The following is a 12,565-nucleotide window of genomic DNA, read 5'->3' on the forward strand; positions in this document are numbered from 1 at the left end:
GTGGTGCCATTCATATGTAAATGAAACAAATAAGTCAGATGTGAATCCTGTAAAGTGGGATTTTGCACTGAATAGTTCCACTGGATTGGATACCATTACCATATTTTTACATAATTATAACTTCAAATAGTACAAATTTGAATACATGGGGCCACTTTATTTGATTCACTATTCATATTAATTGGGATCTAGCATTAAAAAAAAAAGGCCCATCAAACTGAAAGTGTCACCAAAGCAGAAAATTTTTCTTGTAAAGTTGATTACATATATTCCCACCTTCTCCCACAACTATCACATGCTGAAAAACACCTTTTACTATCATCATCTCTGTTTGCTTAGGATTCAGGTATTTTAGGCAACATACATTTTTAGTTTGATTAACTTCATTCCTCCCCTTTGCCAGAACTTTGTTATTGTAGACCATGAGGCATCCAACAGGAACTTCACCATTTTCTAGGGCTTCTTTAGCCTATAAAAAATAATTAAAAAGGAAATTTGTGATGAAATAGTCAAATGTGAATTAATAATAATAATAATTAGGATTTATATTGTACTATAAAGATTACACAACAATTCTGTGAGGTAAGTTATCGCCATCCCCATTTTACAGGAAACTAAGGGTGAGTTAGTTCTCACAGGCACCAGAAACATTTAGTGAAAACAGCATTATAGCCATTCTTCCAAAATATACTTTTATCAGCAGTGTTTGGTTTCCAGCCTGCAAATTTCATAACCTAGGATCCATTCTGCCTCTGAAATGCTTAATCCTCCTTTTTGTGCATTTGTAAGGATCTAGATGGCACCATGAATAGACCTGGAATCAGGAGGACCTGAATTAAAATCCTGCCTAGCTTGTGACCCTAGGCAAGGCACTTAAAACCTTTGTCAGCCTCAGGTTTCTCATCTGTAAAATGGAGATAATATCATCTAATTCTAGGATTATTGTGAAGAACAAATGAAATAATATGTGTAGCCATAGTATTAAACTGTTTTAAATGCCTTTGCCAATCCATATCACAATTAGCCTTTCAAAAACAAGATGAGAAAACAATTAAGTTTAGTCATACTTACAACCTGCCTACAGTAATGTTTTCCACTGCAAAAAAAAAATACTAATGTGCTTGAGGTGCTCCTCACATCCTGCTCCCAAGTAACTGCGGGGATCATACACCTACCTTTCTTTAGCAAATAGATTTGAAAGGAAATGCTGCTAATGGTAATAAATTGAGCCCCTTCTTTTCTGCTTGTGCCCCAGAGGTGACAAAGGTAGTATACAAAAGAAGTAACCTGTAATTTTCAGGACAGTCTAAGTGTCTACCTTGTCCTACCCAGTTCTATAATAATGGTCAAAGTAAGAATTTATGCAAACACAAAAAGGGGAAATGACAAATTGCAGAGGGGTTATGGGAAAATACATTAATGTACTATAGACAAAGCTGTGAATTGGTATTGCTACTCTGGAAAAAAGGGCTGAGTACTCCAAAGTCACTAAATTGTGCAAATATCCTTTACCTCATTTGTACTCCTACTAGGCTTATACCTCAAAATAATTAAAGAGGAAAAAGGTACTTTATACAATAATATTTATAGCAGTTTTTTTGTGGTAGCAAAGAATTGGAAACTATGAGGGTACCTATAAATTGGGGAACAGCTGAACAAACTGAGGAAAATAAATATAATGAAATATTATTTTAAGTAAACTGAGGATGCCATACATGCTAAGAAATACATGCAGAGAGGAAATAGATTCTAGGTATGGGAGACAACCTATATAAAGCTATAGAAGAAGCTGCGGTCTTTGTGGTGGCAAAAAATTGGAAAATGAGGGGATATCCTTCAATTGGGGAATGGCTGAACAAACCTTGGTATATGTTGGTGAAGGAATACTATTGTGCTCAAAGAAATAATAAACAGGAGGAATTCCATGGGGACTGGAACAACCTCCAGGAATTGGTGCAGAGTGAAAGGAGCAGAACCAGGAGAACATTATACACAGACTGATACACTGTGGTACAATCGAAGGTGATGGACTTCTCCATTAGTGGCAATGCAGTGATCTGTGAATCTTGAAATTTCTCAGACTTGTGAATGTTAAAAATTCCCCATTGGGGAACTTTTTATTGGGACAATTCCCTATTGGAACTATTCCCCATTTTAAACAGTGAAGCTACTTAGATCTAAAATGTGAGAACTCTACTTGGATCAGAAATGGGAAGACCTCTACTCCACCATACTTGGTACTGCTTTAGGGGAGAAAACTCCTTGATGAACAATGAGAAATGCTTACACCCATACTTAAGCCATGCCTATTTTTAGAATTAATACTATGGGGTGCTAAGGACCTGTTAAAGGTCAGGCAACTTGTAAACTTGCCAGGACAAAAAGGTGAAAAACTTACTAAAGGGATTAGTCGACTCAGCTGTGAATTCAGAATGGGCTGTCCTTTGGAAAACGTCTACTGTGATTGGTAGATGGAAGAACTTTGGGGAGGTGACATAGGAGAAAACCCCCTATATAAGAAAAAGGAATCTCTTGAGAAAGGTCTCTCTTGAGAAAGAGCTCTTGAGAGACAGGCTCTAAGGAGGGTCTCTTGAGAAAAAATCTCTTGAAGGACGATCTCTAAGGAGGTCTCTCAAGGGAGGCTGACTCTGGCTGGAACTCCCTCTGGGGAGACTCTGTACCCCAGAATCCTTGCTTAGACAGTCAGAAGAATCTCTCTCCGGAGAAGGCTGGCTGGCTGAACTGGTGTCTATATCCTTGCTTGGACAGATCTTGTGGTGAATGATAACTGACTAACTGATCTTTTCTTTTAGGACTTAGGCCTGTGTTGGCCAGGGCTACCCTGGGCCAATCTATCCTTTTCTCATTATTCCCCCTTTTTCTCTCTTTCTCTCTTTAATTCCTCATTGTATTATTAATTAAAATCTCTATAAAACCCAATTGACTTGGGTATATTCATAATTGGGAATATTTCCCTGGTGACCACCTTATATTTGATTTAAAAACAAAACACTGTAGTGAAAACATATTTCCTGAGGTCACAAATTTACTCACCCACTCTTATATCTACTACAATTTATATCATCCACTATTTTACTCACTACAGTTTACAACCTCAACCATTTTAACTCTTACAGTTTATGGCTCCCACCATTTTAATTCTCACAGATCCTGAACAACTTGGAGGGGTCTACGAGAAAGAACACTATCCGCATACAGAGGAAAACCTGTGGGAGTAGAAACACCAAAGAAAAACAACTGCTTTATTACATGAGTGGAGGGGAATTGACTGGGGATGTAGACTCTAAATGATCATCCTAGTACAAACACCAACAACATGGAAATAGGTTCTGATAAAGGACACTGTAAAACCAAGTGGAATTGCGCATTGGCTACAGGAAGAGGTGGGGGAAGGGTAGGGAGGGAAAGAATATGATTCTTATAACCAAGGAATAATGTCCTAAATTGACTAAATAAAATTTTCAATAAAATAAAATAAAACAAAACAAACAAAGCTTAAAAAAATAAAAATAAAAGTATAAAGCTATTGAAGAAAACAGAAAGCCCAGTTCAGGGAAAAGTATACACAGAATATAGAAAAGGGATTAAGGTGAAGAAAATCTGGAGATAGGCTGGAACAAGTCTATCAGGTTCTTTAAATATCAAGGTGGAAAGGTTGTATTTTATGTCAGAAGCAATAGAGAATCACTAAAGAGTTTTGGCCTTTCCTGATTCCCTTGATTGTTAGTCCTTTTCCCATCCAAAAATTATTTCATATTTATTTTATATGAAATTTGTGCTTATCTATGTAGAGTTTAGAATAGAAATGTAAGCTCCTTAAGGTCTGGTATTACTTTGGTTTGGATTTTGGGTTTTCTTATCCCAACACCTAGCATAGCAGCAGGCACTCAGTGAACACTTGTTGAAAATTAATTCATGATGATGCCTTGAACAGAAATAGGATGGGAAAAGAGCTTTGTTTGCAATGTGTTGAGTTTGAAATGTCTATAGGAAAACACAATAGAGCTAGCTAGTAGATAGTTGGTAACATGGTCTATAGTAACTAAGGAAGAAGATTTGGGATAAGAATGATAATTGAACTTGTAAGAGTTTATGAAATCTCAAGAGAGGATATATACAAAGAAAGGAAAATCTAAGAAAGAGTCTCTATAACATCCAGAATTAGGGAATAGGAGATAGATGATGATTATGCAAAGGAGCCTGATAAGGTATAGAGAGAAAGGTAAGAGGAGAACCAGGAAAAACAGTACCCCAAATGTCAGAGGAAGAATCTAGAGAACTGACAGTTAAATGGGGCAAAAACTGCAGAGGTGACAGTTAAATGGGGCAAAAACTGTAGAGAGGTAAAGGACTAGTGAAGTTGTGAAATAGCAGCTATGGAGTAAGAACTAAAAAAGACAAAAACAAAAACAAAAAAAGTAGAAATGAGAAACCTAAGAAGGAAGGGTAGACAAATGGAAATAGCCTAAGAGTGGGGAGAAAATCAGGAAAATGCTAAAGATTAAAAAAGGAATGCTTAATATATGTGTGTATATATATATATATGTACATACATACACACATACCTTTATTATAAGCTGGCAGATAACTAAAAAATCTAAAGCAAAAGGGAATGTTGGGGAGGATAAGAATATTTTCTATTCCAAGTGATCTTAATATTTCACAATATTATGCAAAATTAACCTAGGAACACATGTGGCCTGATACATGCCCTGAGCTGTGGGTATAATTTATGACTTCTAACTAGTTCCTCTCTTACCCTCTTATCAGAGAAGACTGCTGTTCCACAACTCAAGTACTTACACGCTGAGACCTAGATAGGATTTCTATCATAGTAACCATAGTTACTTTGCTAATGAAACCCATAACTAGAGCTCATATTTAGAATGGGTCTAGTTTAAGGGACAGAAGAGGGAACAAATAGACTGGAAAGTTGGCAAAAATGAATGGTGTGGGGGGAGGATAGAAAGGCTATATGCCAGTGAGAGAACTACTAGAAAAGAATACATGAAATCAAACTACATGTCCAGGATTATTTTGTAAAACAGACTCTTTAGGAGATTTATGTGCAACTATGTGGTCCATTCCAAATGTGATGAAAAGGGGGAAAATTTGGAGCAAAGGTACAGAAAGAAGTGGGAATACAGTTCAAGCCCAACCCATATAATACCATTCTGAGTTCAGGCTTGTTCTAATGAAAGATTGCCAGGATCATATTGCAGAGGCACATATTGCAGAATACTAATACCTTATATAATACACACATTGCCTATAGCTTTAGGCAATTGGGGATGTACATTTTGTTCATACCTTCTTACTTTTATTCTATTTTTCTCCTACTCTTCTAGCTTTCTATCTCCTATCTTATCCCTTACTCGTGTTTATACAGTGTATTAATTATATTCTTTTTGTGATGCTATAAACTATTGTTGAAACTATAAAGAAAATATGGTGGGCATATAAAAGAACCAAGAAGATGATAATTTAGATGATTAATGCTCAATGGTGCTCCCAGCTTAGATGTCTAAATATCTTGCCTGAGCAGAGATGTGTGTATCAGGGTAAAAAGCCCCAAGTCCATGAAGAACACCTGGGGCCACCACCATGTTCTACTCACTTCATAAAAAGACATTAAACAAAGATAATAGGAAACAAGTTTAGAGGTAGGTGTATGGGTTGATGCCTTACCATAGTGTAGAGAAGAACTTGAGTTTTTAAAGGTCATGTCAATGAAGCACAAGCTCTGACAGGTCCTACCAAGCTGGGAATTCTACAAGTATATATATATATATACATATATATATATATACAATATCTCTGATATTGTCCAAGCATTAGTTTAGATAGGTTTAGAGGTTTACCATAAGACTAGCTCTGCCCAGGGGATATAATTTTTAGTCACAACAATTCTACAAAACTACCCACTAAGTTATTCAACCTTTATCAGTGGAAGGAGAAGAAAATGGCAAACCACTATAGTATTGTTGCCAAGAAAACCTTGAATGAGGGTCTCAAAGACTCATACACAACTAAATTGACCAAACATTTTTCAATCAGCATTTCACATCATGACTTTCATTTTAATAAAAGTACAAAAGATGTAAAAGAGTTGTTTCACCATTCACATTTTAACATGATGTGGAGGAAATAATATTTCCCCTACTAGGACTTACAGCTTTTGACTCAGTCTGTTAATCTGTTAATATGTATATATGTCCTACATTGGTGAAGTGAGCAACACAAGATTCTGGAGGAGGGATTGACTCTTTTTTTGTATTTGTATCCCCAAAGCCTAGCACAGTGCCAGGCATATGGTAGTCATTTAATAAGTTTTGACTCATTGATTGAAAGGGACTAAATTGGATTTCATGCAGAAAGCTGGACAATCTTTTTCGATAATCCTAATTTGTTCAGGCCACAAAAACTTATCTTTTTAATACTAATAAGGTTCTAGTAATGCTGCATGGCCACAAATCATAAAACATCAAAATCTCAGAAGAATAAAAATTATGAGCAGGCAAAAGGGCCACAAAAAGTTACATAGTGAATATAAATGTAAGTTATGTTATAACTTATAGGGAAAAAGGAGATATGAACAATGTCTTCAAGGATGAAATTTGGTAGTCAAGTTATACACAAACAAAAGAAGTCAGAAATGTGATATGGTAGATGTAGCAGTCCACACCTATCTATGGTCAAGGGAAATAGTTAAAATGTAAAGATTGTCTTAGGAGAGCGCATGCTCAGTCCTGCGCATGGCAAGTAAAGCCTTTGACTCTTGATCGCAGCATCTGCCAGGTTTAGGCCAAAATCAGGTTTCTTTGTGCTCACCTGGCTGAGACAAACCACACCTATACCTTGTCATAATTTACAACTGATCAATGGCAATCCGCTATGTATTCATCTATATGTATTGTGTACATTTGCATCTCAATGAGAATAAATAGGAGTGTCCACAGAAAGCCAGCCTCTTACCTCATCACCTCACACCTGTCTCTGTCTTTCCTGGAGCTTAGCCTCTGGCCAAGCTCACCTTTAACGTCCTATCTCTATCTCTCTTTCTCCCTCTAAAGACCTTTCCTTATTATCCTCCTAACCTCAAGCCGGTGTGGTCTGGGTTTAGAGTATCTACTCTAAAGGACTGGGTTTTCCTCTCAGCTAATCTCTATACTTCTGGTAACCCCGTGTTGTTAATTTAAAGCTACCTTATGGTCTCATGTCCTCGTTAGAGTTATGTACCTGGGCTTGTTATGTGGAGCTCAATTGTTAAATATTACGTGTGTGTCTGCCTGCTTCTTATCCATCTCCTTGGCTCCAGTCCTTCCCCAAGGTCAACCTTCTATCTTTCCTTTAGTAGGAGGACTGCGGGCCAGCCCCCTACTCCTATAGTAAAAGAGGTATCAAACACTCAGTCCTCAAGCAGCATGCTGCCTGCAACATTCCACAGTTAGGCCTGAAATAGATTAAAATATACTTAGGAAAGATTTTATAAGATAAACAAAGATATAATAGATTATAATGTTTATGTGGTTCTCTAAATCAATATGTGGCCCAAAGGGATACAGTTCAATGGTCCTGTTTCTGATTGAAGTTGAAACCACTGCAGTAGAACACTGATAGTAGCTCACTATTGTTTACTGAAGCAAATCTAAAATTTTTGAGGCAAATATTTAAGGCTCTCTAGCCCTCAGATTTCTCAACTACTTAAATTACTTCACAATTTAAAGCAGAGATGTTAAAGTGGCTATCATGGAGATAATCTATAGCACTCCAGGAACAACTAGAACCATACTAAAATGTAATTGAAAAAAATGTTTAATAAAATAAAGAAAATATGGTAAAATATAGGTAGTGTTAGTTTGTGGTTTTCTAATTTAATCAACACTCTAGAGCCTCTACTCCAGTTAAACATAACTATCTGGGCAGGGAGTGGACATAACAAAGAAATTACCTTGGTAAGGAGAACCTGTTACCACTTCCTTTCAGCTTTTACACCACTATGCCTTTGTCTCTCGTACCTTTTCTCCTTTTGCCACAGTTAGTTACATCTTATTAGCCCTCATCTCTCACTGGTAGCTAAAGTCCTATCCCTTTAGTTTTCAAGATTGTCTCTCACTAATCTCTTACATCAAATCTTCTGCTTCAAGGAGGTTGCTTTACTACTCATTGTGCTCTTAGCATGTCTCATATATTCCCTTCTTATTTTTACCTCTTTGACATGGCACCAACACTTCTCTCTGAATCCTACTAATCCTTCCTGTTATAAAGTCTATTACTGTTTTTTCTGCACATATCTTATTTTCCAACTAAATTATAATATCTTTAAGAATAGAGTTAAGGTAGAATGTTGTAATGAAAAGAAGACTGATTTTTAAGTAGGAAGGCATCAATTCAAGCATTAATTATGACACATACCAGTTTCAGTCTACTAACTTAAACTCTCAGTTAACCAGCATATTGCAGTGTACCTGGCATGTAGTAGACACTTAATAACTTGTTTGCTGACTGACTCTTACAGTCCCCAGACAACTCTCTAAGACTATGAACTGGAAGATAAGCTGCTAACCTACATTGATAGTTTCCCTCCACCAAAAATCACAGATCCCCATCCTTCCTTCAGAAAAAGGGCAGAGATACTTCTTTTTGTTCTCATATTTAGTAGAGATTCAATAACTGTGTTAGATTTTTAAATCATGTATATATGTATATAAATATAAACATGTATACCTATGAGTATACATGCTAAATGTGTTGGTTTAAGATTTTGATTAGAAACATTGTTCACTGATGGAGGGCTCAGTAAAGATATCATAATTAGGCAGACTTGAATGACTATTAGGATTCAGTGAGACAGAAAAGTTCCAATTCTGTCCAGAGAGATAAAACTAAAGATCTGGGAATACATAAGACATGTTGAAGGGATAGTTAATGGTATGTCAGGCTCCTTGGGATAGAGTTAATATAAAGGAATAATAGGAAATGACTCTAGCAACTGGAGTATCCTCCCAAATTTGCAGGGCAGTTTAGCCTAGGTTCAAGGTATATTTTGAGTCAGCATCCCCTAAAACTATAGCTCATCATTCTCTATTTATGTATTCACATTTAACAGTCAACAAGAATAAAAAATTAGCTCAAAGACATTTAATGAAATAGCCGTGTAGGAAAAATAGTAGCAAAATATTTGCCCCATTAATATGAGGTATACTTTTGCACAAATATACACAATATAAACAAGAAGACTGGATATATACAGTGAGCATACACGGAAAAGCTCACACATATAGAACACTGTTATAATTAAAATTAGGTTTTTTGTAATAAAGTATTATATATTTTAGAGGTTTATTAAATATTAAGGATTAAAGAAAATACAAAATAAGAAAGCACATGCCTAGGAGGGCTGAATGGCCCATTTACTTACACTACATCATGAGAGACGTGTCTGCTTGGAAGCGGAAGTAAGAAGAGAGACCCAGTAGGCTTTACAGCCAGTTTAAATAGAAATTTTGATCTCGCCCAGGTAGGGATCTCAGTGAGATTAGAGGGCATCTCGGGAACTAGAGCAAAGACTTCTGGGGATTAAAGTCTGGGGTTCAAATCTCAATTTTTACATTTCACCGTATGATCATTTGGAAAAAAGATTTTCCCCAAAGGATCATGAAAACATAATCAAGTTAAAGATTCCAATAACTTGAGGATAAGAGGAAAAAAAGAACAAAACCAATAATTGCTAGATGCATTGACAAAAAGCCAGTTAGGGGACAGTCCCCTTCGGCATGAAAGTATAGATACAAATAAATGTTCAATCAACCACACCCAAAGTACAATTTTGATCTTCTTGTGCAGCTTATGGTCTGGAGGCTTCTTCATGGTGTCTTCAACAGTTCAGTTTCTGGATTCGGAGAGGTAGCATTTTTCTTAACCTAAAATTCTTCTTAGAAGGAATTTAAACTTTGCAATTTAAAATAATAATATTTTTACATTTTCCCGTTAAAAGGGTGATTGAAAAACACAGATCACTTAGGGATGCATGGCTGAGGTATGAGATATATGAATCAATTGGTAAGAGAAATTAAAAAGACATCAGAAAAATCCAAATTAAAAAAAAATAGTTTCTGGATGAAAATATAGACTATCAAAGTCTTATGTGTAAAAATTCCAAGTAAAGGAAAAATAAATCTATAACAGGTCCTTGAATTAGGACCCAATTAAAATGATCTAAGCAAGTAAGAATTTACCCAGTCAGTAGCCAGGACTACAGAAAGTTTGCCACACTATGAAAGACAGAAAAGGGACTAGATTAGAGAAGCCAAGTTTGGGGATACTCGTCTATAAGTATTTTCAGAGTGAGTTTGGACAGAAGGAAGGCCTATGTCTTAACAAATGTTAAACATAGCAACCTCAAGTCTTCACACTAGGTTCAAGACCTTTGTATTGGCTTAGAAGTGCATCAATCCATCCTGGATTGGTTTATCTTTGGCCCTATGCAATGGCTCTTTTGTGTATATCTTGTCCTGGAATCAGACAGAAGTATTAAGCAAAGTCCCATAATTTTTTTAAACAATTAGTAGCATCATTTTTATAGTCTCAAGCTTTTAGGGCATGCATTAGCATTATAGCAAATGTATTTTAAACTTATATTACTGCAAAATCAAAAAAGTTAAAGAAGATCTTAATACTGGTGACATGTGCTTCAAATATAAAAAGGTGAGAAAAAATTAAAAACTGAAATAGTATATTGTACATGCAAGAAAAATATAATAAAAGAGTTTTAAAATAAAAATGTAGCTTATAATCATTGACACACTGGGTCAGCTAAGAAAATATAGAATGCCAGGCTTTCTCACCAAAAATGTGATCCATTTCTTCTTCATATCTGGCCATGATCCACTGTGAATTTCACAAGGTAACAGGTTTTTTTTTTCCTCTTATCCTCAAATTATTATAATCTTTAAGTTGATTATGTTTTCATGATCCTTTGGGGAAAGTCTTTTCCCCCCAAAGGGCCATATGGCGAAATGTAAAAATGGAGATTTGAACCTTGGACTTCAATCCCCAGAAGTCCTTGCTCTAGTTCCCAAGATGCCCTCTAATCTCACTAAGATCCCTACCTGGTCAAGATAAAAATTTCTATTTAAACTGGCTGTAAAGCCTACTGACTCTCTCTTCCTGCTTGTGCTTCCAAGCACACATCTCTCTCTTGGCTTCTGAGTCTGGGCATACACGGCTCTACCAGGCAGGATGTAGAGTGAGTGATTGTAAATGGGCTCTCTGGGCCTAGACACGTGCTTTCTTATTTTGTATTTTCTTTAATTCTTAATCTTTAATAAACCTCTAAAAAATATAATACTTCTAGCAGAGAAACTAATTTTAATTGCTACAACATGTGGTCATAGTACATGCATGGAAGGCACATACATAAGAAATATGTGGGGCCAAAGAATATCCATGGGGAGGCAACTCACAACTCTGACACTGCAGTGCTACTGATGTCCTCTAGTGATGTGATTACAATTCTCATAATGGTGCTTCTGATCTTCTGGCTTGTTGCAGAGACCCACTCCCTTCTAGTCTTGTCATCTCTGCCAGACATTCTAATAAATGTCAAAAGAAGGATTTGAACCAAGGTCTATTGACTCTAGGTCCTACATTCTTTCCTCTATATTATACTGTCTTTTAATTCATTTCAATAAACATCATTTATTAACTATTATTTATTTATACTATTATTTATACTATTTTATACTTTTATTTATACGATTATTTCTTATTAAGTACAATGTAGCATGAAAAAGTGTTCTAAATCCCTCCTGATTACAGAAATACAAATTAAAACAACTCTGAGGTACCACCTCACACCCAGGAGACTGGCCAATATGGCAGCAAAAGAAAGTGGTAAATGTTGGAGGGGAGATGGCAAAATTGGTACACTAACACACTGCTGGTGGAGTTGTGAACTGGTCCAACCATTCTGGAGGGCAATTTGGAACTATGGGCAAAAGACTTTAAATTAATGCCTGCCCTTTGGCCCAGCCATACCACTGCTGAGTTTGTACCCCTAAGAGTTAACAAGGAAAAGGACTTGTACAAAAATATTTATAGCTGCGCTCTTTGTGGTGGCAAAAAAATTGGAAAATGAGGGAGTGTCCATCGATTGGGGAATGGCTGAATAAACTGTGGTATATGTTGGTGATGGAAATATTATTGGGCTGAAAGGAATAAATAAATGGAACAATTCCATGTGAACTGGAATGACCTCCAGGAATTGATGCAGAGTGAAAGGAGCAGAACCAGAAGAACATTGTACACAGAGACAAACACAGTGTGGTACAATTGAATGTAATGGACTTTTCTACCAGCAGCAATGCAATGGCCGAGGACAATCTAGAGGAACTTGTGAGAAAGAATGCTATACATATCCAGAGAAAGAACTGTGGAACCAGAAATGCATTAGAAAAATATATGATTGATCATGTAGTGTGATAGAGATGTGATTAGGGTTTTGATGTTAAAGGATCACTCAACTGCAAATATGAATAACACA

At 36.2% G+C, this 12,565-nt stretch overlaps 1 protein-coding gene across 1 annotated transcript in view; it reads right to left on the reverse strand.

Annotated features, from left to right (window-relative positions):
* Positions 1 to 12,565, reverse strand: part of ADAT2 (adenosine deaminase tRNA specific 2) — a 40,336-nt gene that overhangs the window by 20,928 nt on the left and 6,843 nt on the right. The window contains exon 2 of the mRNA XM_007484654.3: positions 365 to 469. Within this exon, the coding sequence (XP_007484716.1) occupies positions 365 to 469 (105 nt within the window). The remainder of the gene's footprint in view (positions 1 to 364; positions 470 to 12,565) is intronic.

The sequence above is a fragment of the Monodelphis domestica genome, chromosome 2 (genome assembly GCF_027887165.1).
Source record: "Monodelphis domestica isolate mMonDom1 chromosome 2, mMonDom1.pri, whole genome shotgun sequence".
Lineage (NCBI taxonomy): Eukaryota > Metazoa > Chordata > Mammalia > Didelphimorphia > Didelphidae > Monodelphis > Monodelphis domestica.